Genomic DNA, 23,272 nt, shown 5'->3' on the forward strand with positions numbered 1-23,272 from the left:
CTGAATCTGAGTGCTGTTCTTCTTCGCTTTGACCCACAAAATGGCATTTGTAAGGTCCTTAAAGATAGTCTCACATACTTGTACTTGCTAGATGGATGCGTGTTACATGTGTTGCATGAAACTCGGATGACGTTCCGAATGGCAGCATAATGCACTGGCATACAGCATTTGCTGATGCAGATTTCCAAATGTCTCATGCGCTTCCGCCGTTAGGATCCAGTCTTAAATCGGCATCCCATTCCCACCAATTCGTCCCCTATAGGGGAGGAAACATCCGGAATAAGCACAGAGCACCTCTCGATTCTACGACATCCTGAAGGACTCACTGAGGTCGGCTGACCCGAGTTTTCCGGCATATCTTGTAGCATCAAAGGGTCCCAAAATTGGTGCAGCTACCGTGTAAACCTTAAGCAAGCAAGCTTGACAGGCAGATAATCACTCACCAAGTCATTTGTGGAATTGCCGAAAAAGTCGTTCGACTCATTATCCATACTCGTGGAGGATCGCTGACCGTCCTGAGCGCTTATTGTATTTGATGTGCCAAGCAATTGTTGCAATGCGACGGAGATCGTGTCATTGACATCTGCTGTGGGGGATTCGGTGGCTGCTGAAGCAGTCGGGGTGGTCTGTGAGATGGTCTTGGCGGTTTGTCCACCTTTCGAGATTCTTTCAATCAGCCGGGTTCTCCAGCCAATCAATTCAATGTTCTCGTCCTCGCTGTCCGAGCCAACGTCATAGTTCGTTTGCTGAGCTGTGGACTGACCACCGATAGCCTTTTCGATCTTCCGAGCTGCCTGTACTCTCAGACGTAACAGCCATCGCAGATTGTTCACCGTTCGTTTGGATGCACCTCCCTGCACTCCCGACGTGTAGAGTGCGACGGTGGCATCGATTTGAGAGAGGGCGAAGCTGGCTAAGGCGTTTTGTGGACTGCTGAAGATCAAGGTGCCAAGGCATACTGCGCAGTTGAAAGCGTGGTACTAATGCAGGGAGAATCACTCAGCGACACGTAAAGCCCCCGATTTGATTTGCTTTCAACCTACCCAGAGAAACCAGTGACGAGCGCAAACATGTGGGTGTATGGCGTATAGGCTGGTCACAACATTGATAATTACTTGGCATCGCTCCACAACAGCAAGAAATGAGGGTCCAAATGAAGATTTGGTCGGCTCCTGCGACGCATCATGCAAGGCTCGAGCGTAGTAGGGGCGATGGAGGAACAGAAATGTCTCAGAAAGGTTAATGGCTAAAGTACTTTGCTGTAAGTGGACTTAGCTCTATCAGTGACAATATCGTAGCTCTAATCGCACGACAAAACACACCTGTAGAGTCAGAACCAGATTGCCCTTCAAAGCCTGAGGACTGTCTCGAATAGCAGCCGCAGGGTCGGCATAGACCGAAGGCATTGCCAAAAGAGCGGCGCGGCACCGCAAGCGAAATGGCACCTGTTTTTCAAAATCGCACCTGAATCGAAGCGGAAGGTGTCAAAGAGTGCGAACTGCCGATCCAGAGTGAACTTACAGTCTTTGATGAAGTTCGTTCACAGTGTGGTAAGGTGTTGGTCTCACTTTCATTGCGTGACTAAGTATGCTATTACACAGGAGATGGTCTCAGCCCACTCCGCCCACGCAAAATTTCGTAGTACTCACGCCACGGAGATTTGCGTCAGCTCGAACTTAAGAGTAAAGAAGTCTTTCTCGAACAGCGGGCCAGTACTTGCTGGAAAAGCTGTGTCTATATAGTCAGGTGACATAGTACATCTGAGGGAGAGTACATAAGTATCAATGCAGTGCCTGATCCCAGACGGGTGGGTGGGCTTAGGGCGGATAGTTTGACTTACGGTCGAGAGAAGCAGTTGGCCTGACTACGATGTCAGAGATAATTCTAGCAGTAAGGGATCGACTTACCTGAAAAATATCGGCAGTGTTGCATTCCCAAAACACTCGTCTAGAGCGGCATGATCAACATCCAAGGCAGGAGTTTCGGAATGAAGCACATACCGCCGCTCTTCGACCACTTCTTCTGGCAGATTCCATCGAGCGCCATCACGATGTATACCCATCTAGACCGAATGAGCACTTTGTTTAGAGACGCGTCCTCGTATGACACTTACTGCTTGTATCAAACGCATGGCTATGCCCCACAAGGGCCAGGCCGCATCTCCATTTCGACCTCGTTCAGTTTCCCTACACAAATTTTCGCTTCAGAAAATATTCCACCAAGCCTCGAGTTGACATTGAAAATCAACAGACGCTCACAGAAAGTAGTGAGCCATGATATGCTACGGCTGAGATCAGCTTCTAGGATATAATGCGGAAGGTCTTCAGAAGCTAAAGGACCTACCAGGGCTTGAATTCCAGCCAATGTCGTATGCACTAGAAAATCACCCTTGGCCAGACACGCTTTGGCTAAACCGCAGTATACCTCAGCGCAAGGGTCGTGGGGCCGTAGCTCCAGATTATGCAATGCACCCATAGCCATTGCTGAATACACCAGGGCAAGCTCTTGAGCTTTGATGGGACGGGTAGCTGTCCCATGCGGTGCGCCGTGGAGCGATTGATATGCGGCATTGAACAGGGGTTGAAACCTTGCCCGAGGAGCGACGTTGTAGCTAATATGCGTTAGATCCACCGACAGACCGATAAGAATGGACAGAGTACCCACTGCCATGCAAAATACCTGTAATACGAGTCGATCATCATCGAGCCCTCATCTATAGAGGGCAATTTGGCCAAAAGACTTTCCATGGACTGATGTTGACTCTTGAACGGGAACAAAGCCGAGGTTTCACCCTCTTGAGCCACAATAGGCATACCTTGGCGCTCAGGAGACGGGTATCTGGAAGCTGAAGGCGATTCCGTTGGATCGGTACATTCTTGCTGATTACGGCGTCTAGCTGTGTAAGCGCAATTCGCAAGATTTACTGGAGTTCGAATAATCACTCACGTCTTTCAGCCACTCACTCGCTGCGGTAGGACCTAGATATTTCGATCTCCCCCCTTCACTCAGCATCAAAGTACCGTAACTTTGAGTTTCGGGCGACATGGGCCGGGCGGATAGACCTTGTATTGGGGCTGAGCCAAATGATGACAAAGAAGGGTCGGAGAAGTCAAAGTGGACATGATTGATCTCAGGTGGAGGGGCTAAATGAGAGATAGCAAAGGTTGGTGTGCTCGATGAGTCATCATTCATTTGTGGGGCAGCGTCAGCGAGCTCGGACAATCCAGCCTCAGTAACTTGCCGACGGGGAGATAGAATAGGAAGGTTGATTTGGGAAGCAGCGTTTGATGTCGAAATTTGTGCAGCACGAGGGTGATCCGATGGAGAAGAAGATGTCGGGGACTGATTGCTACGAGGAAGAACGACCGTAGGGGTAGTCTGTCTCTGTTGCGAGCTCGACTGTTCTGTTGCAGGCAATGGTATGCCGTGAGATAGCAATACCCCTTCGAGATTCTCTAAACGTGATAGCAGACCAGTAGACTCTCTTTCGAAAGTTATGACTATCAGTCTGGGCGTCGACAGAGAGAATGCGGCACTCACGTGTTTCCTTGTCGCCGCTCCTTCTCCGGACATAGGTGCCCACAAGCTCTTTTGACGCAATTGGCACAGGGGACTAATTACACAAATACTTTTTAGCCAGGAGCCGGGGCGACAAGCTCGGACGAGGTGAGATTTGGACTTGCTCTGTCGATCACACTTGAGCTTTAGCCTCCGACATTCTGCGAGACGATGTACCATTTGTCAGTGGAAATGTCATTCCAGCTCGTCCGAGACTGACCTGCACAGCTGAATTGTTGTCGCTGTTTCCTTTTTTTCCGCGGTTGCGCGCTGCCCATCTCTTCAACGGCGGACGAACGGGGTTTAGGATGTTGTGAGGTGGATGATGATGTTGATTTGGTTTGGAGTGGTTCTTTACTGGACATGACTGGTGACTATTTTCCTCGAGGCTACGGAAACAAGGACGGAGAAAGATTTGACAGGGAACTGGAACGACATTCTTGATGTGGTGGTGCAGTTGGGGCAATTTGATCGGCGCCCCCTATCAAACACGTGATGCTATGTCCGGTACTTCAGATCACGGATTTAGCGGATTTAGGGAAGTATGCCAATTTTGGGTGTTTCGAAATCAGCAAAAGAAGTCTGCTTCTTGTTCTGTATGTATTTCTTTGCCAAAGGAGTTTGGTCCAGATATTCATCTCAGTCACTATGGTAAAGATATTTACAGTCACAGATCCTTTGCTACAAATCGGATGCACTTTGGGCGAAGGTGAGCGAGAGGCATGAACGAATATGCGGCGTTGAAGAGCATCGCTGATATTATCTCCCTAGGTGCTGTCTGGGTTGGTCTGCTGACGTCTTGATGATGGCCACCAGTGTTCTCTAAAACTGACAAATAATGAATCTTGCCAGGACACGCGAACCCAGAAGTTGTATTTTGTTGACATAGATCAACGAAAGGTATACACTTATGAGCCATCCTCCGGCATCTACGGGTATCAAACATTCGAAAACAAAATCACGAGTTTGTCCGGTTTAGCAGACGGATCGGGCGTGAGTTGCAGTAAGGATAGCAAAATCATGAGCTCATGCTGATTTCTCGTTTCTGTAGCTCATTGCCGCTGTGGACGTTGGATTTGCATATATTCCCTTCAGCTCTTTGCCATTTCCTCCAAACGGCTCTAAGAAGCCAATCATCCCAATCGAAGTTGATGCGAAATGCAATGAAAAAGAGAAGCGTTTCAATGAGGGTACGGTGGATCCAGCAGGACGATTCCTTTCCGGCACTTTAGGCTTTGAGCACGGGTCAAAGGATGGACGGATGTTCTCATTGGAAGCCACGCCTGAAGGAGGATACAAGGCTCCGCTCGTGTTAGATAACATTACTTGTACCAATGGCATGGGATGGACTGCGGATGGTAGAACCATGTGAGTCGATTCCCATCTCGTGTTCCCTTGGTCATTGACCGAAACTCCACTGACATCACGTGTGGTGTAGGTACTTTACCGACAGCTGGATCAAGGAGATCGCTGTCTTTGACTACGATCTGGTGCGTTTGATGGTGTAAACATCGAAGCTTTGACTGATTCCGATGTCTTCCTACAGGATTCAGGAAACATGACGAATAGACGAACCTTTTCGGTTCTTGAGGACCAATACGGTGAACCAGATGGCATGTGTACAGATTCCGAAGGCGGGATCTGGTCGGCTCGATGGGCAGCAGGCAAAGTTGTTCGATTGACACCGTCCGGCGAGCTTGACATTGTCATTGACTTCCCAAAAGCATGGCACATGACTTGCGTTGTGTTTGGAGGTAAGTGACAGTATGGGAAACTGAACAAATATGGCTGACAGCGTACACAGGTCCCAGCCTAGAAGACCTTTATGTCACTTCAGCTTCTTCGGATTACACTGGCGATGATTTGCCAGAACGAGATCAGGGTGGTGACCTGTTTGTGGTGAGAGGGCTTGGGTTCAAGGGAGTGGAAAGATATAGGTTCAAAGGATCTGCTTCCGCGTAGAAATGCACATCATATAGAGTATGACCTTATGATCAATGCCATAGTTTCTTAATGTATGGGCATGGGTTGTGGTTGGAGACGCTGTCCTAAATCTCCAGTGGTTAGGCAAGCGTCGTCTGTGAAATGTCGAAAGCTCCTGGACTCTGAGGAGAACAGAGTCAGAATTGATCAGACGTCAAATCTGCTTCGAAAAGTCAATTATACTCTGTTCTGCAACACCCACTCTTGCAGTCGTGAAAAATGAGTGTGCTGCCTGCCTGAGAAGGTTGCTCGGGTTTCATACTCTCGATGCAGCTTAGGCTCTAAATTGGAATTAGATCAAATGCCAACCATGAATGCATTGTTTGATGTATGAACCAGACCATCAAGATTGTGTACGAGATATTTAGCTGTTCCGACTCTCAAATCGCGATACCTTCAATAAGCTTCTCTTTAGACTTAGCCATGGCATTGGCGTATAATGCTGGGATGTCTTCATCGTCTCGTTCCATTGTCAAAGCTTCAAATACTTCCCACATGACCGGGCCTACACAAAAAATGTCAGCAGAAGGACTAATCCTACGGCGGGCCAAAGATTCACCTTTGAAACCACATTTGAGAAGAGTGTTGAAACACTGCATTACCCTGGCAGCACCCAGATCATCTTCGGTCTTCACTTTTCTACCAGCATCTCTGCCAACAAATGGGACGGGCCGACCACAAACCGCCCATACAAATCTGTCACCTCTGGGGGAATTTGCCTTGACTCGCCAGTCATCAAATGGAGAACCTTTCCCTAGAGGGACGACTGGTTTGAGAACGTCAGATAGCTCGACGTAGAAGATTTTCTCTCCTGGGACCTGAGACAACCGGCCGATCATTTCTTTGAATTGCGAATCAGTGAAGCCCTCGCCAGTGGTGGGATCGTAACCGTAAATCGGAGATAATGGCCAATGAGCGGTGTCCAGACACAGTCCAAGATTAGGGTGATCCTGGCATTGATGAAACAATCAGCGGCGGTTCAAGTGGTAAGACCTCATGCGAATGGCTCACACCGAGCTGCACCAATTTCCAGGTGTCCTCCCAGCTAGCCAATCTTTCTCCGAAACACCAACTCTCGTATGCGATCTTCACTGGCGGGTTTTGTTTGGCGCCAAGCTCGGCAAGCCAGTTGAGATCTCTGCCTATATCCTCGAATGTTGCATTGGCTTCAGGTTTATCATTGGATCCCACCTAATAAAGATGCTTGATCATTTAATGGGACTGTTGGGGGATAACGCACAATCGACTCACTTGTAAATGCTGTACCCCAAGTTTGGAACACAAGGGTAGCCATTTCTCGGCCTTTCTTCTGCACCATTGATGTCTTTCACTTCCAGGTGTCCATGCCTCGAACTGGTTCAGTGGCTGAAGTACCAGGATTGTGAGGCCGTGACTAGCGGCTAAAGCTTTCAAGTCCTCTGCTTTGCCATACAAAGCTTGCCACAATTCCTCATCCGATGGGTCGGGTTCTCCGCCTTCGCCGTACTCCTCAGGACAGGTAGAGGCAGGGCTATCAATTTGTGAGCTACCATTCTATTGCCATGGATCGTTATCGACTCACAGTTCCGGGAGCTTCTGTCTGACCCATTCTACGTAACCTCCAAATCCTACCTCACAATACTTGAATCCTGCATTCTGGATCGCATTGAACTTGTCCTCTAAAGTGAATTTTGAGGAAAAGCCCAAAGAAGCAGTGGCAGCACCGAATTGAAGTTGATCGACGATGTTGGAAGACATGGTAATGGTAATTAGTATGTGTAGGTGGCTGGGACCAGCGAAGATCTTCCCATTGGAATCGCAAGGATTTGGCCACTTATATGTGGATCCAAATACTCGTCGTACATATCCGTGACAGACGGAGAAATTGCATAGTCCAGAGGTGAAATCCGCCGCGGAACTGTGTCTCGACAAGCTTGCTTTTCAGTTGCGCGCTCGGCTGCACGGTCGGACAGCAGACTGTATCATGCAATGCAAATCAATACAATCTTGCTTCAAGCTGGATATCGAGGAACTTTGAAAGTCCATCTGATCCTCGACTTCAACAGTCCGTCAAAATGTTACAACTGAAAAAAAAAACACAATATTTCCGAGAGTGATTTCGACCAACCCTCATTTTAATCGTTGCCCATTAGCCGGTTATCTTCTGCATTTCTCCCGTTCATCACGTCACGTCTGGTCAAGGGTTGCCTTGGTGCCAAGAGATCACGTTCAAGTGAGACGGGGACTCTGCACACGTATCTCACGTGGCAACAGGTAATCAAACTGCCTTGGTTGTTTACTGGACTATCGTGCACAACGCCTTCGGTGCTGGAATTCACAGACGCTAGGGCGAGCAAAGTCCCTCGGCATCGTAATCGGAAAGGGATTTGTCCCTATAATTCGGGACTCACACGTTCAACACGGCGTTAGACTGATATGAAAAGAGCAATGAAATACGTGACGGGAGTTGATGAAGCTCGTTCACTATGTTTTAAGGAGTCTCATTCACTTTCATAGTCCAATACACTGTACTATCATGGGTGCTGGCTTGTTGCTAAGCAGTTACAACACAAGCACTGACGCAGCCGATATCTGGGATAACTCGACCTTCATGTGATACTGTATATCATGTACTGCATTACCGTTTATTTGTCTTTGTGTCCTTAGGAAATCTCGCCATCTTGACAGAGCGGGTCTGGCTCCTCCCAGCCACACTGGTCAGCATGAAATGCCATGATTTATGCAGCCTGCTGCTGTCTGGAAGGATCTTTCAGTGCAAGGTTGGACAAATAGCCTGATGGCTGTTATCAGTCCAAACGAGACTGATAGATCTCGCAATCGCAGAAGGCATTGGGAATCAAGGGTAGTACATAGCGATGCGAGTGACGAATCCTGACGATGGGAGACCTTGATACCTCGATACTCTTGTCCACTGTGTCCATAGTTATGTATAATCAACTCTTCCTTTTGGGAAGACGTGTTCAGCAAAATAAAGCAACCCAGTTGCCCAGCAGAACGTCCCAGTTGCGAGCGAAATCGGTTAGGTTTCATGTTTATCTAACAAGTGGTACGAGCGATGGAAGAGATCCAAGCTAACAAATCGTCGGTAGGTGTTGTCTACTCTCAAGCATAGATGCCTTTGTATGGTCCCTATCTGGTGCACTCACCGAGTGTGTAACTCCCCATCTTAAGCACTCGAGAGACATCCCAAGAGAGCGGCAGCGACGCCAGCGAGGCCAGCGACAGCTCGGTCCGTCCTCACTTTGGACAATGCAGAACTTGTACTGCTTGAGCTAGCTTTGGCATTAGTGCTACACGAAATTCCAGTGGCCGATGAGGATGATTTGACTGTACTGCTTGAGAGATTGGACGAGGATGCGCTCGTCGGACTACTTGTCGATTGATTGGTTTACGAAGCGAAGTCAGGTTACGATACGTTGGTTTCGACGTAAGGGAGTTGAAGGCACTGGCTAGGGGTACAATGTATTTGAAGGCTGCCTTCATTTTATTGTACTGAAGACATGAAATCAGACATGGTAAAGTTGGCTGCGATCGCATGAGCTACATACGACACTCGATTGACAGCCTCAAAAAAACTCACTGAGTTCATGAGCAAGTACCTTAAGTACCTTTGGTCCGCTGGATGCGTATGTGCCGTTTGCAACTCTGTCGATAACAGCTTGGTAGTCGGCGGTCATATCGGTTTCCGGGAAGTACCTGCCAACAGCGCCTGCTCGCCAGTCCTGCTGGAGCCTTCGTCAACTATATGCACAACGCTGAACCAAATAACTCACCGAATCATCCGACCGGACGTAGTTGGTCAAGTTGACACCTTTGCGCGATGAGTCGGATTCGATTATCTACATCACCATAAGGAGAGCGCCAGCACGCAGGAGCGACAACGAGCACTTCCTTGATCGCCTTCCATGTACATTTCAGCTCGGCAAAGGCTTCTTCGTTGGAGAAAGATGTCATGTATCTACGAGATCAGATATAGTCACGAGTCGGCGACTTACATGCCAAGGTTATCCCGACGATTTGTGCCATGAGGTCATTTACCGAGGATTTGAATTTACCCGTACTTTCTCTTGATACTCGTAATCAACCACAATGAAGTGAAAGAATATTTTTTTTTGTCGGGGGGTCCCCCTGTGCTGATGAGCACGGAGACACGATGCATGGGGGAGAGGAAAGCGGGGTAAAGGGGTTGCAACCCCCATCTGATGCGTTTGAGGTCAATGGATGTACTTATATTACAAATCGAATCTAATGGTTCTAGTAATGATTACAAAATCAGTCTAATACAGTACTCGTAGTGTTTAAGTGTTTAACCATTTAACAGGTGGATCATGTGACTGTGATGTCGATCAGTTGACCCAGATATGCGATATGAAACCACCGTTAATAAATGACTACTCTTACCCATGTTGATATCCCGTGATATAATGGACCATGCCAGCATGACACTGGTGCAATGGCTCATCCACCTGTTCAATCCGCGGAAATGTAAATACGGTCGACACATTTCATTTATCATATCATCACTATCGACAAGATGATACGATCGATCAACGACCACCTCTCAATGTCGGTGATACGGCCGGCGATAACATCTGGGTCTATCAGATATTATGCTGTTCAAGGTCAGGCTAGTCAAGTTGTAAACGGGTCAGATGACACGGACAAGTCGCCATCGGCTCGACAATCGAGATCAGCACCATCCATCAACCCTGCTCCTCCTACTATGGAAGAGCCGTCCTTGGGAGAAAGTCGGCTGTTTCTGCATACAACAGAAGAGGTGAGAGAAAAATATTGCATCATCCTACCCCTCATTTGCTTCTTCGGCTGACCGACTCGCCCTGCTCTCACTTAAAACTTAAAGACACTCGCAACTCCCGGTATACGATTTACCGACGGACACGGACTGAAAGGTCCTACGGGCAAAGGCAGGCAGACTAGGCGGATGAACCTGTATCAAGCTATACGAGATGCCCTCGGGTGAGTCACAATATATTCGGAATCTCGGCTGATTTTGTGAATAGCACAGCACTAGCTACCAATCCTAGAGCATTCGTATTTGGTGAGGATGTTCAGACGGGTGTTTTCCGATGTACCACTGGTTTAGTTGAGGAGTTTGGTAAGTTTACCTCCATTAATTCAAGGATGATTGACTTTGCATACCACCATACCTTGAGCTAATTATAATGATTGCGCTTTGACAGGTAAGAAACGGGTGTTCAACACACCTCTTACGGAGCAAGGTATAGCAGGATTCGGAATTGGATTAGCAAGTGTCGGTGCGACTGCAATAGCTGAAATACAGTTTGGTGATTATGTGAGTTGGCTACTTGGTCCACAAAATGAAAGGCCCTGATTGACAAATTTGTGATAGATCTTTCCCGCCTTTGATCAACTAGTCAACGAAGCTGCGAAACAGAGATATGCCAGCGGAGGTGCCTATCCGCTTGAGGGAGGCTCTCTGACCATCAGAGCACCTATAGGAAGTGTGGGACATGGGGGTTTGTACCATTCCCAATCCCCTGAGGTAAGTTTCCGATACCTCAGAATCGCATGTACACCAGAGTGACGTAGCTAATCATGTTGTCAATAGGGCTTCTTCCTTGGTGCAGCCGGTCTGAAAGTGGTCATACCGAGATCACCCATTCAAGCTAAAGGATTGTTATTAGCCGCTATCCGAGATCCCAATCCGGTGTTGGTGTTTGAACCGAAGATACTGTACAGAGCAGCCGTAGAGGAAGTACCGACGGATGACTATACGTTACCCATCGGACAACCTGAGATAGTGAGAGATGGGACTGATTTAACAGTAGTGGCGTATGGTACACCTTTACACATATGTCGTGAGTAATGGTCAATCGACAGGTACGGCTGTATTTCGTCTTGAGCTAAACTCATCATCCCCAAGAACGAGCGATTGATCTCCTCAAATCACCACCTCCATCTCTTATTCCCTTTCTGCCCGAATCCCTTCGACCGCCTAATCCCGCTCCATCGATCCAGCTCATCGACCTTCGTACCATCTCCCCTATGCCTCTTGGAGCCTTGACCGAAGCAGTCAAGAAGACCGGACGAATGGTCATAGTGCATGAAGCAGGGAAAGCGGGTGGTGTAGGGAATGATTTAGCTGGGGAGATTGGAAGACGAGCTTTTGAATATTTGGAAGCGCCCATTGGGCTAGTCAGTGGCTGGGAGTGAGTCAGATCCCTACCATGTTCAAATGGAACTTCACTTAACTGAATCACAAAAATTTTTAGTACACCTGTTCCCCTGACCTTTGAGAAATTCTATCAACCTGATGTCATTAGAATATTTGATAAATTGGTTGAAACAATAGCATATTAGCATGGCCGTTAGAAGATCCACTGTAAATATATATGGAAAGGTTTGTTGTATCATATTCATTAGTTCATGTCTATTTATGTTACAAATTACTATACACAGGATATCTATAATGCAAATGAGCGAGAAACGGGGATATGTGCAGTGAGCATAATTTAGAAGACTGATCGCGAAAAGGTTCATCAGTTTCTCATGCCTCTCATATGTTAAGACTGGCTTTACTCACTGGCATGAACAGCTTCCGAAGCGATAGCACTTCCCGCACCAAAACCGATACCAGTGGTGAAAGCGGTACCGAGCTAGAGTAAAAACAGTCAGCTTCATGTGCTTCAAAGACATAGCAGCTAACTGACCTGACCACCGATCTTTCCAAATTTACCATCCTTTTGAGGTTCTTGAACGACCACACCAGCTTGCATATGCTGTTGAGGTGACATCATCTGCATCTGACCTGGAGGAGGCTTTTGATCGTAGTACGATTGGGCCGAGCCCTGGTAAGGAACCATCATTTGTTGGGGAGGTTGTTGAGGAGGTGGAGGGGAAGAGTGATATGGTGCAGGGGGACTACTCGAGGTGTCAGCTTGATTACATCTGACGACGTGCAGGTCATAGCTTACAGCTTTTCAATATAATTGGAAGGGAAAAGACCAGATCTGGGAAGAGGTACTGTATGACCCTTTGGGATAACTCGTCCTCGATACCATTGTTCGTTGACTACAGCAATGAGTTAGCTTGAGTTCCAGCTCCGTATCGTCTATCATACTCACCCTCCTCGTCAATTACGATGATATCACCACTTCTGAATTGAAGATCATCCCCTTCCTATATACCTGAGCTGATCAGTCATCGCATCGCACGTGCTTGGAAGGGAGCAGGAAATTCTCACCGTCCCATTGAAATCCCACAAAGCTTTAGCTCTTGATTCTGCTGGTCTACCTCTGGGCGGTAAAAGGGGAGCAGGAGCGGGTTGAGGGGGTTGTTGGACAGGAGCAGCTTGGATTTGGGGTTGTCGTTGAGGAGGCGAATGGGTTGAATCTTCTCTGGCATGTCGCACGGTCCATGAGGTGGGTGATTGGGAGATGTTCAAACCGGCAAAAGAGGCAGAAGGCGAGGGTGAAGGTGGGTTGAGTGATGGGAATGGACCGGTGGGTGAGGGCAGCTTCTGTCTTATCAGCGATGCATCGGTTGGGTTGATGATTGAGAGTGACTCGAGTAGAGCGATGGAGGAGAGGGTCTGATTGATCAAGTGGGAAGCAAAGGCCTGTGCGGGCTGTTGTGACATCCCGGTTGTTGCTGTTGTTTTATGTGTCAAGTCAGTTGATCAAGATGGAAAAAGTGGGAAGACAGAGTAAGTTGAGTGTATACTGGTGTAGCTGTTTATTATATCAGTGGGAGGACAGATGTCTGAGCTGTGTAGGTAGAGGTATAAAGGATGAGTGATATATATCTGTGAGGTTGGATCAAAGGGATAACATATGCACAGTACAGTTAGCACACGCACGACTACCAACAGAGAGTGAGTGTCCAAAATAACTGGGTTGATCTTTCCGACGGAGTCAAGTGGAGATCGGCGGACATGCAATGTATCTCCGTTCATCCCCCCTACCCTACACATTGTTGTTTTTCCAATCTTGTATCGTGATCTTGGAAATTCCAATCTCAAGATTGCGGACGAATCGAGTGAAGCCTATTCCGATCCGTAAAAGCTCTAGCATACATACATACATCTTGGTTATCTCGCATCTTATCTCTTCTTGGTCATCATAACAGCTCCTCATCATCCAGCGCAATGCTCAGATTGACCACTTCAGCCACATCTTCAGCCAGCAGGATCATTGCGGGACCATCCGTCCGTCGGTATCTCGCCACTGCCGTTCCTACTTCTCCTTCCTCCTCTTCAACCGATAATACCGCCGCTCCTCCTCGACGTAAACGATTCGAAAAGCTAGATGATGGGCTCACGTTCGATGACTTTGTATCGGGCGAGGAACTGCCTGATGCCAATGAAAGAGTGGTATTGGGTAATACAACGCAGTACGTGTATTTAGCTTGCCATCAAGATGACTCTCTTAGCTAATCAATCACGGTAGACCTCGATTACCATCATTCCTCAAACATCCCATTCCCACTGGAGCGTCATACAGTAATATAAAGAAGGAACTGAGAGGGTTGGGTTTGCATACCGTATGTGAAGAGGCGAAATGTCCTAACATTGGGGAATGCTGGGGTGGTGGGAAAGGCAATGCCACGGCGACTATCATGGTAAGCTAGATAACCTTCCAAGCATATTGGGGCATAGCTCACAATCTCCTCCTTCAGCTCATGGGTGACCAATGTACGCGAGGATGTCGATTCTGTTCAGTCAAGACCGCTCGTGCACCACCACCATTGGACGTGCACGAACCTGAGAACACTGCTGAGGCTATCAGTCGATGGGGTTTGGGTTATATCGTTTTGACGAGTGTTGACCGAGATGGTGAGTCTCATCAGCAAGCTGGAATGATGCTTTCGCTGATACATCCTTCTTTTTAGACCTTGTCGATGGAGGTGCAGCTCACATCGCATCGACAATATCCAAGATCAAGCAGAAAGCACCTAAAATCCTTGTCGAAGCATTAACACCCGATTTCGCCAACAAGGGAGTGGATACGATACACACAGTCGCTTCTTCGGGATTGGATGTGTTCGCCCATAATGTCGAGACTGTCGAGAGATGTACTCCATTCGTCAGAGATAGAAGAGCAGGATTCAACCAGAGTCTGAGGGTTTTAGAAGAAGCCAAGATTGGTGCTAAGAAGGCTGGCAAGGAGATATTGACAAAGAGTAGTATCATGTTAGGTGTTGGGGAGCAAGAGGATGAGATTCATGAGACTTTGAGGAGTGAGTGGTCGCGAGTTTTGTTTGATCAGAGACTTACCGGGCACCTTTCTATATAGGATTGAGACAGTCCGACGTCGATGTTGTCACTTTCGGTCAATACATGAGACCTACCAAGAAGCACATGAAGGTTGATAGATATGTTCAACCAGAAGAATTCGCTAAATGGAAGGAAGTGGCGGAGGGTATGGGTTTCTTGTACGTTGCTTCGGGACCTTTGGTCAGGTCAAGTTACAAGGTGAGTTCCGAGATTCCTGTTAGATGAATGAAGATTATCGAAACTACTGAAACATCCGCTCATATATGCCTTGCTTAGGCCGGAGAATTCTTCATTGAGAATGTGTTGAAGAAACGTCGAGCTGCCGCTGCCGAACAGGCCGCAGCTGAGCTTTCTTCTCAATCAGCTGGAGCAACACCAAACGCATCCGTAGCTAGCGCATAATATTGTATTGATTGATTATGCATTGTATTTGTACATCAAATATTGCTCTATCTACCTTTCCACTCGGTACCACCGGGACTACCTCCCCAAGTGGTAGTTCGCAGCATACCGCGATCATCGCGTGAGAAATAACCACTTCCTGCTCTTTCGAAAGCCGGTGATCCAGAAGGCAGAGACGAAGGTATATACTCCTTTTCTTTGCCTACAACCGCTTTCGATACCTCCTTCTGAGCCCTGTTGAATACTCTCAGACCGAAGGACGCGACTGTCCAGACACCGCCTGATCGAGATGATATCATTAGCCAGTCTGATTTGTATACAAAAAGTGATGGGGACTGAACTCACCTATTACTCCAACCAGTCTGATCAAGAATTGATACAAGGATGTCGTTCTCTCTCTTACGGTCAGAGCCATAGCTTCTAGGTCGTATTTGAAGAAGATACCGGGAACCCCTTTTCCATGTTCGAATGAACGAGAATAGTCGGTCACAGCGTATTGAGAAGTGACGAGTCGACGTCGAGCTGCGTCGATGTACGTGGTGGGGACTACTCGTAGAAAGTATTGGAAGATGGTGAATGCTGCGAGATATTATGAGCAGGTTTATCAGGATGTACGCTAAGAGCCTCACTCACGCTCCTTGGCGATTTCGTAACTCTTATCGAGGGGTTGCGAAATGGCTGGGAAGAACGGACCGAATGAGAACTCGTGAACGATGTGGGAGAGATTCATCACTGCGGAAAAGAAATACCGTAAGCTGTGGGCTTCTGCGTTTCAAGGGGAGGGACGAATTCACATTGATGGTCAGTATGCTCGAAGCTCATATAACCATGACCAAGCGTGGTTATATGCAGATTCGCCGTAACTTTCTTGACCTCGACACTCCCGTATATTCTACATGCCGGGCCATCAGGTACACTATCGTAAGTCGGTCTATAAGCAGCTTGGGACTTCTTGACGCCTTTTCTCGATGGAGGTGAGAACAACAATCGCTGTATCCCGGTGAAAGTCCTCTTTTGATTTGGTGTACGTCGACGCGATGAGGAGATGATTTCCGATGCTGATTGAGCGGTCGGTGCTACGTGTCTGTGAGAGCTGTCAGTACAATTTACATCAGCCAGGGGCAACTACTCACTTCATCGAAGTAGCTCCAGCCGTGTTGAAGTGAGTGCCATCTTTGACAAAGGAATTGCTCAGATGTAATCTATCACCGACGGCATCCCTCAAATCGATGGAAAGGTCTATACACTACGTCAGATTGGTCTTCAAATGTATGACCAGATATAGCTCACAATGGCAAGGCATAGCTACGGTCAGATCCACATTGAGCTGAAGATCCTTCTCTAACTCATGATCCACATGGAAGGAATAGTCCGGTGCACCGTAAAGGTATTCTCCCAAGTCGTTCTGGGGGATTCAAGTCAGCGCCTGGTAAAGGAAATTAGAACCGATCGAGAAACTCACCAGGACCAACAGGAATATTATGAATCCTACCACTGCAGTCAAAACGCCTCCCCTCCTCGACTGTACAGTATACGTCGATTGGACCTTCAGGTGGTGTCATATGTCAGTGATGCCTCACCTGAGATCCGACGATAACACTGACCTTTGGAAAAGCATCAAAGCTCTTTATAGGAGCTATTTTATCCAGTTCCTCCAATAAAGACTGACTCTCACGTCTCGGCCTTGACTGTTCACTGGCATGATCTATCAGATGTGGCTCGTACATGATGGTAGGGTGAGATAAAGGGATGGGACCAAGCGACAGTCACCTGTAATGGATAATTATACAAGACAACATATTTTGGTTGTACGGCTACATGGTAAAGTGTATAGTGAACAAGTGAATGATCGCACTGTAACGTGGCATTGCTTCTGCATGTAGGAGGAGGTCGGCGAGTTCCGCTTGTGTCGCGTCTTTCTGGTACGTGCCTGATTTTGTTTCTTTCAGTTGTCTATATACCCTGAGCAGGACACTGCATCTTGTAAACAAACGAGATTCGGACATTCCATGAAACAATCAAAAGTAGAGTAGATGTTGGTTCAACCTGTCATCTCATATGCTCACTCATCTATCCATATACCATAAACCATATACCATATACATACACATTTGACGATACCACTCTTAACCATCTCTTGTTCCGACAATCAAATCACTACTAATGTCGGTCCTATCCAAATCCATCGAACACTACTACCGATAAATGTCATTGTCCCCAACCAAACACAGAACTTTATCCCGTCAACCGTCATCTCCTTCCCTCGCCGTCGGTTTACCACCCGCCCTCCCCGAATCCAACATCATGCAACCTTCCTCCCCGTCCAAAATGCCGAAAACAAGGTCACGTAAACGTGTACATCGGGGTGATGTTTCCTCTTCAGCCGCATCATCTGAGAATGAACAGGAGGATGCTACTCAGATAACGCCGAAGAGGAAGATCATCAACCCTGTAGAAGCACCTTTGCCACCTTCAACAGGCATAAAGTCAAAGAAGAAGATGACCCTGCAAGAAAGATTAGCTGCTGCTGCCAATGCCAAAGCGGGAGCTTCAGCTGAAGGAGGATTGAAAGCGAAAGTGAAGAGTAGTAAAAGTATAGCAGATATGAGTGAACCAGCGACCATAGCAGAGAGCTCTTCATCAGCTTCTATGTTGATGACACCACAAACGAGATCAGAGATACTCTCTTCTAGAAATGCAGCTTCTTCCTCTAGCTCAAGTGATAAAGTGGTAGTCTGCGTTAGGTCAGTCCATATCTTAATCAATTAATCTTATCTATGGATCAAGTGAGAGACAGAGCTGAAACCGGTTCTCCTTTGCAGGATCAAACCGACTAAGAACCCTTTTGCAAACATAGCATACGATATCTCACCTACCTCTTTATCATTGTCAGATGAACATCCAAAAGTGAAGCAGCGGGGCGGAAAGGCGGGGAGAGAGGATGGATATACATATACGTTTGGTAAGTTCTCATTGTCGGACTCGATCATTTGTCTGACTAGCGCACATAGACAAACTTCTTCAATATCCATCAACTACACCTGAGCTCTATGGAGACAAAGTCGCACCATTAGTCGACAAGGCGATGCATGGGTTCAACAGTACTATTTTTGCGTAAGTCCTAAGCGGAACCCGCAAGTAGCTTGCTGATTCTCCTTGATAGGTATGGTCAAACTGGTAGTGGGAAATCCTTCACGATGGTGGGTCAACTACCCGGCGGTCTTGGTCTTCATGCTGACATGCGTTACAGACTGGAACCTCGGATGAATTGGGTATCATACCCTGTGCTGTGGACGGTGTATTCGATGCTATTACTGCTGTAAGTGATATAGCTGAGTGAATGAATCATACCTAAGAATCCCATAGGACACCGAACGCGCGTTCTTGTTGCGAGTATCATATATCGAAATCTACAACGAGACGCTGCGTGATCTTCTTAACTTCAAGAAAGGACCGCTCAAAGATGACGAGAAGCCTGCAATACACTACGCCAAGGTGAGTGTGCAACCGTCGTACCTTGCAGCCTCGCTGACCGTATTTGATCATATCAGGGCAAAGTCTACGTCGATCCGTTAGTCGAAGAGATAGTATCCACACCGCAAGATGTCATCGATCTCCTGGAAAAAGGAAACGCTCAAAGAAGTATAGGGGCAACTGATTGGGTGAGCTGAGCTCTTTCCACCAAGCCAATGCCAGCTAACGATAAATACTAGAACGAACGGTCTTCTCGATCTCATTGTGTTTTCACCATCGTTATCGAGTCAAGGCCTAGGGATGGTGATGGAGATGATGATATTAGGTTATCTCGACTGGTACGTACGGGACGTAAGCGGAATTACGACAATGCTGACCGTTAATTGTGCGCAGAATCTGATCGTGAGTTATCACGGAAAACCACTGAATAAGAGAGTCTACTGTAGCTGATGTACGCATTGTTAGGATCTTGCCGGATCTGAAAAAGCTGTCTCCGATTCCGAGCGACGAGGCGAAGGGAAACATATCAACCAGAGGTAAGCTGAGTGGAAAGACAAAAGATCAATCCGCTGATTTCTATATGTAGTTTGCTCGCCTTGCGAGAAGTCATCAATAAGCTTACCGAGAAGACCAAGGCGACGTAAGTTCTTTTGATCCGAAGAGGCATTTGATGTGGCTAAAACTCCTGCAGCCATATTCCATATCGAAACTCGAAACTCACACATCTGCTCGAGAATGCGCTTGGTGGTGATTCAAATATCTGTGTCATCTGCACGTAAGTCCATGGTTTTATTTATACCATATGGGTATAGGGTGTTGACCCAAATATTGTACAGCATGTCAGCCGAAGAAGAACACTGTGGCGAGACGCTAGAGACACTGAAATTTGCCGGCCGTTGTTCGCAAGTAAAGACAAATGCCAAGAAGAATGTTGTGAGTACTCCTGGAGCAATGGCGGCATCCGTGCTGACCCGACCATCAGCTGCAATCATCGGAACGCGCTTTGATCAAAGCTAAGGATCAGGAGATAGAAGAATTGAGGTCAAGGCTTGCCACTCTTACTAGAAGTGAAAGTTTACCGAAGGTGGAACCTCAGATTGAACCAACGTCCAATGTGAGTGAATCTCATGACCAGTCTATATCACGTACTGACTCTCCATTCTTAGCTTGCTGATTCTGTCGCCGCAATGGAAGCTAGAAAAACCAAATTGGTCGCTCAGTTGTCCAAACTGAATGGAGAAATTCTCACGTCCGAGCTGCCAAGATCTGGCGCTGGTCTACCTTTATCACCTCCCAAACCAAAGAGACGAAGAATCAGTGATTTCTCCGCGATAGTGTCCACTGGCACGGGCAGAATGGGAATCGGCTTAGGCACACCCAAAAAGACGGTCGATCGAAGAGCGATCAGTGGTATGAGCAGGTTGACAGAAGAGTCAGAGGAAATGCCTGGAATCATCGGGGCGTTGAAACAAGCCGCTGGCGGCGATGTCGCCAAGGTAAGCGGATTTATAACTAGGTAGGGCAGGAGCTGATAGTATCTTTCCCCCAGAACTTTGAACAGGATCGGGCTTTAGCAGCTGCTCGGCGGAATCTTGCTGCCAAGGAAGAGGAGTTATCACTTGCCAACCGAAATCTGGCATCTGCTCTTTCGCGAGCTTCTCAATTATCCGACCGAGATGCAAAAATCGCTTCACTCGAAAACGAACTCCGTCAGGCTCTTGATGCTCTCGCGTCCACCCAGGAAACCCTCCAACGAACCGAGACCGATCTCAAAGATCAAAATTCGCAATTGGAAAGTACCCGTACGGAACTGGTCTCTACGATAGAAGATAAAGCCAAGAAGATCGATGAATTGGAGAATAAAGTGATTGATCTTAGAAGCAGTAGGGAGGAGCTTGTGATTGAGGATCAAGTCAGGTTAGATGAAGTGCAGAAAATAGTGGAACAGACGAAGCAGGAGAAGGATCAATTGAAGGCTGAGCTTGATACCTTCAAAGCTCAAATTGTTGCTTCCGAGGCAAAGAAGGATGCCGATGTGGAGGAACTGAATAGTGAAATCAGAAAACTGATTGATCAGCAAACCGAATATACCGCTCAGCTGCTAACCGCCTCTCTCAAAGCAAATGAGTACGAAGTCACCATCTCTACCTTGCAATCCCAGATCAACGAACATTCGACTTCCCAATCGACTCTCGAAGCTGAGATGGCCACACTGCGAACCGAGAAGTCACTTGCTGAGCGCCAAACGGAAGAAGCTCGTGCTGATCTCGATCGATCCCAGCGAGAAGCTATGTCGAACGAAGCGAAAGTCTTGGCTGAATTGCGAGAGGAGATTGGAAGGTTAAGAAAAGAAAGGGACGAAGATAAGCTCGCTTGGAAGAGGATGCGGGTAGAGATGGAGGGTGAGCTACTAAAAGAGAGTAAGAGAAAGGAGGAACTATATCAACAAGTGAATGGTCTCAGAACAGCTTCCGCCGAAAGTTCAGAAAGGGAAAGGGAAATCCAAGAGCAGGTCAACGGACTTTCTGGAAAGCTGGAAGATATTGCGAAAGCCAATGGCCAACTAGAAGATCAGCTCCGACGGGAATCTGAATCCAAACTTGCTATCGAGAAGGAACGAGATAACCTTCAATCTCGAATGATCGCAGCTGGCGGCGCCGAACAGCAGCTTCAAGCAGAAATCGCAACCCGCACAGCGTTGCAAGCTCAGCTGGACGATCTGACCCGACAACTTGCGCAATCCTCGGTTAACCTCGACACAACACATCAATCTCTGCAGGATCTCAGAGAGAAGTTCTCTACAGCTCAAAAAGATCTCGGGATCCAAGAGAAGCGACTAGAAGCCGAATGTGCCGCTCGACAAGAAGCTGAGAAGCGGATAATAGAATCGGTTCAAGCTCGAGATCAAGCTGTAGCTGAGGTGAAGGAAAAGGATCAGCTCATAGAGCAGGAAAGGTCTTCAAGGAAAGAGGTAGAGAAGCGAGTTCAGCAGTTGACTGATCAACGTGCCGCAAACTTGCAAGGCGTAAAGGAAATTAGAAGGAAATTAGATGCCGAAGTGGCAGTTCGAGAGGAGGTTGAGAAGCAATTGTCGCAGCTGAAAGAGAAGGAGGTAGCTGCGAATTTCGATGAAGATGCTCTCAAGAAGAAGTTGGCGGATGAGATTTCTGCGAAGGAGGATTTTCAACAACAGCTCAACGAGGTCACAACTCATCTGAAAACCTTAACCGCGAAGCTTAACGAGAAGGAGGATAATCTTTCAGCTGCTACATCGATCAGGGAGGATCTAGAGAAACGGCTTCTGAAGCTGACAGAAGATCTGCAAGCTTCGACTACTGCTTCACAATTGAAGGAGCAGGAGCTTAACGCTCTAGCTCTGACAATCGCACAAGCCGAGGAAACGATTGCTCAATCGTCATCACAAGATAAACATTTGTCTGAACTGCAAGAACAGCTTTTGACTGAAACGAACGCCCGAAAGGCAGCGGAGCTTCACCTCACCAAGGTCTCAGCCGAATTGGTCAACAAGCATGAAGCAGCTCAACATGTTCTCGAAGCAGAATCCCTGTCCCTCCGTCAAGCTCTGAAGACTGCTCAAAAGGACGCTTCGGATGCGAAAGTGGAGTTTGAAGCCCAACGTATCAAGCTCGATCAACTATCATCCGAACTGCACGACCTCAAATCCAGATCTGAAGTTACCATCACCACCTCCATATCGTCTCGATTACGTCCCTCAGCTCCTGGTCCTGGTCACGGTATTGACAAAGACATGTCGGCGACGGCCCTTGATAGCTTAAGATCTCGTTCCAGACGCGGCGTTTCCAGCGGCACTGGTGCGTTGGAACGAGACGCCTCGTTAGCTATGCTGAAAGGAAGAGAGGAGGAGGAGATTGATAGGTTAGAGAAGATCATTGAGGTCCAGAAGGAGATTATCGATGAGCAAAGGGAGAAGATCGAGAGATGGGGCAAAGTGAGTATTGTTTTCGGAAATGCGTCGTAAACGGAGCTGACTTCTTGATTCCATTCATAGGAAATGGAAAAACAAAGAGAGATTGTCCGATTGCTCACTAACGACAATAATACACCCGTACCATCACCTTCGCCTCTACCGATACGAACCGGTTCCCCTCGAGGTCATGGAAAATCCCATTCCATCTCTCATTCTCCAATGCCCTCTGCATTGCCCAACGCCAAGGGTCTGGTATCCACTTTCACTGCTCGTAACCTTGCATTGCCAACCAGCCCAAGTCCACTTCCCATGCACCCCACTCAATTTAGCAATTCTTCAGCTAGGACTCGAAGGAGGATTACGATTGAGCATGACATCGATCGACTTACTGGTGAGTTGGTTTCCCTTATAGCTGAAGTGCAGTTGCTGATCATGCTTGATCGTAGAAACGAGCAAAGTCAACAAGGCGAAAGCGATGTTCGAATCACCCGAGAAGAGTACCGCAGCACCTGCTACACCTCCCAAGGTACCACTTCGAGCAACTCAGAGTGTCAGATCGGTGCCCAGGCAGCGTCGGCCATAGGTGTGACCCTCCTACAATGTTTCTTGTTTCTTTCTCTCAAGATCATCCCGCAGTGCGGGATGTGTAT

The 23,272-nt window shown here is 47.6% G+C and overlaps 9 protein-coding genes across 9 annotated transcripts; 4 read left to right on the forward strand and 5 right to left on the reverse strand.

Annotated features, from left to right (window-relative positions):
• Positions 1-193: 193 nt before the first annotated feature.
• L199_005695 (uncharacterized protein) lies at positions 194-3,923 on the reverse strand (the record flags this gene model as incomplete). Its single annotated transcript, XM_064891401.1, has 18 exons — positions 194-256; positions 327-392; positions 444-980; positions 1,044-1,259; positions 1,323-1,464; positions 1,522-1,590; positions 1,650-1,760; positions 1,841-1,860; positions 1,908-1,947; positions 2,001-2,062; positions 2,114-2,186; positions 2,259-2,281; positions 2,344-2,611; positions 2,665-2,879; positions 2,947-3,484; positions 3,541-3,613; positions 3,684-3,719; positions 3,779-3,923. The coding sequence occupies 18 exons, from the start codon at positions 3,921-3,923 to the stop codon at positions 194-196; spliced, it is 2,697 nt and encodes an 898-aa protein (XP_064747473.1).
• A 283-nt stretch (positions 3,924-4,206) lies between these two features.
• On the forward strand, positions 4,207-5,520 carry L199_005696 (uncharacterized protein; the record flags this gene model as incomplete). The annotated part of the gene is made up of 7 exons (XM_064891402.1): positions 4,207-4,267; positions 4,330-4,340; positions 4,411-4,551; positions 4,610-4,926; positions 4,997-5,048; positions 5,105-5,312; positions 5,363-5,520. 7 exons carry the CDS (start codon positions 4,207-4,209, stop codon positions 5,518-5,520), a joined length of 948 nt encoding a protein of 315 aa, XP_064747474.1.
• A 401-nt stretch (positions 5,521-5,921) lies between these two features.
• Positions 5,922-7,278, reverse strand: L199_005697 (uncharacterized protein; the record flags this gene model as incomplete). The annotated part of the gene is made up of 5 exons (XM_064891403.1): positions 5,922-6,046; positions 6,101-6,491; positions 6,553-6,732; positions 6,793-7,051; positions 7,103-7,278. The coding sequence occupies 5 exons, from the start codon at positions 7,276-7,278 to the stop codon at positions 5,922-5,924; spliced, it is 1,131 nt and encodes a 376-aa protein (XP_064747475.1).
• A 1,747-nt stretch (positions 7,279-9,025) lies between these two features.
• On the reverse strand, positions 9,026-9,495 carry L199_005698 (uncharacterized protein; the record flags this gene model as incomplete). Its single annotated transcript, XM_064891404.1, has 4 exons — positions 9,026-9,066; positions 9,122-9,266; positions 9,315-9,380; positions 9,430-9,495. The coding sequence occupies 4 exons, from the start codon at positions 9,493-9,495 to the stop codon at positions 9,026-9,028; spliced, it is 318 nt and encodes a 105-aa protein (XP_064747476.1).
• A 580-nt stretch (positions 9,496-10,075) lies between these two features.
• Positions 10,076-11,883, forward strand: L199_005699 (uncharacterized protein; the record flags this gene model as incomplete). Its single annotated transcript, XM_064891405.1, has 8 exons — positions 10,076-10,318; positions 10,403-10,518; positions 10,563-10,657; positions 10,743-10,855; positions 10,913-11,065; positions 11,132-11,381; positions 11,447-11,732; positions 11,796-11,883. The coding sequence occupies 8 exons, from the start codon at positions 10,076-10,078 to the stop codon at positions 11,881-11,883; spliced, it is 1,344 nt and encodes a 447-aa protein (XP_064747477.1).
• Positions 11,884-12,098: 215 nt separating this feature from the next.
• On the reverse strand, positions 12,099-13,162 carry L199_005700 (uncharacterized protein; the record flags this gene model as incomplete). Its single annotated transcript, XM_064891406.1, has 5 exons — positions 12,099-12,179; positions 12,234-12,444; positions 12,498-12,594; positions 12,648-12,702; positions 12,767-13,162. The coding sequence occupies 5 exons, from the start codon at positions 13,160-13,162 to the stop codon at positions 12,099-12,101; spliced, it is 840 nt and encodes a 279-aa protein (XP_064747478.1).
• A 507-nt stretch (positions 13,163-13,669) lies between these two features.
• On the forward strand, positions 13,670-15,199 carry L199_005701 (lipoyl synthase, mitochondrial; the record flags this gene model as incomplete). Its single annotated transcript, XM_064891407.1, has 6 exons — positions 13,670-13,914; positions 13,971-14,142; positions 14,200-14,356; positions 14,413-14,760; positions 14,817-14,995; positions 15,074-15,199. The coding sequence occupies 6 exons, from the start codon at positions 13,670-13,672 to the stop codon at positions 15,197-15,199; spliced, it is 1,227 nt and encodes a 408-aa protein (XP_064747479.1).
• Positions 15,200-15,246: 47 nt separating this feature from the next.
• On the reverse strand, positions 15,247-16,926 carry L199_005702 (uncharacterized protein; the record flags this gene model as incomplete). Its single annotated transcript, XM_064891408.1, has 8 exons — positions 15,247-15,479; positions 15,545-15,778; positions 15,833-15,931; positions 15,994-16,283; positions 16,333-16,438; positions 16,490-16,604; positions 16,662-16,745; positions 16,804-16,926. 8 exons carry the CDS (start codon positions 16,924-16,926, stop codon positions 15,247-15,249), a joined length of 1,284 nt encoding a protein of 427 aa, XP_064747480.1.
• Positions 16,927-17,404: 478 nt separating this feature from the next.
• Positions 17,405-23,205, forward strand: L199_005703 (uncharacterized protein; the record flags this gene model as incomplete). The annotated part of the gene is made up of 19 exons (XM_064891409.1): positions 17,405-17,943; positions 18,022-18,161; positions 18,211-18,313; positions 18,363-18,399; positions 18,450-18,518; positions 18,566-18,694; positions 18,751-18,861; positions 18,913-19,011; positions 19,067-19,075; positions 19,139-19,209; positions 19,260-19,313; positions 19,365-19,448; positions 19,510-19,606; positions 19,656-19,787; positions 19,840-20,169; positions 20,223-21,075; positions 21,142-22,643; positions 22,704-23,013; positions 23,069-23,205. The coding sequence occupies 19 exons, from the start codon at positions 17,405-17,407 to the stop codon at positions 23,203-23,205; spliced, it is 4,806 nt and encodes a 1,601-aa protein (XP_064747481.1).
• Between the last annotated feature and the right edge of the window lie 67 nt (positions 23,206-23,272).

This window comes from Kwoniella botswanensis, chromosome 1, assembly GCF_036426115.1.
Source record: "Kwoniella botswanensis chromosome 1, complete sequence".
In the NCBI taxonomy this organism is placed as follows: Eukaryota; Fungi; Basidiomycota; class Tremellomycetes; order Tremellales; family Cryptococcaceae; genus Kwoniella; species Kwoniella botswanensis.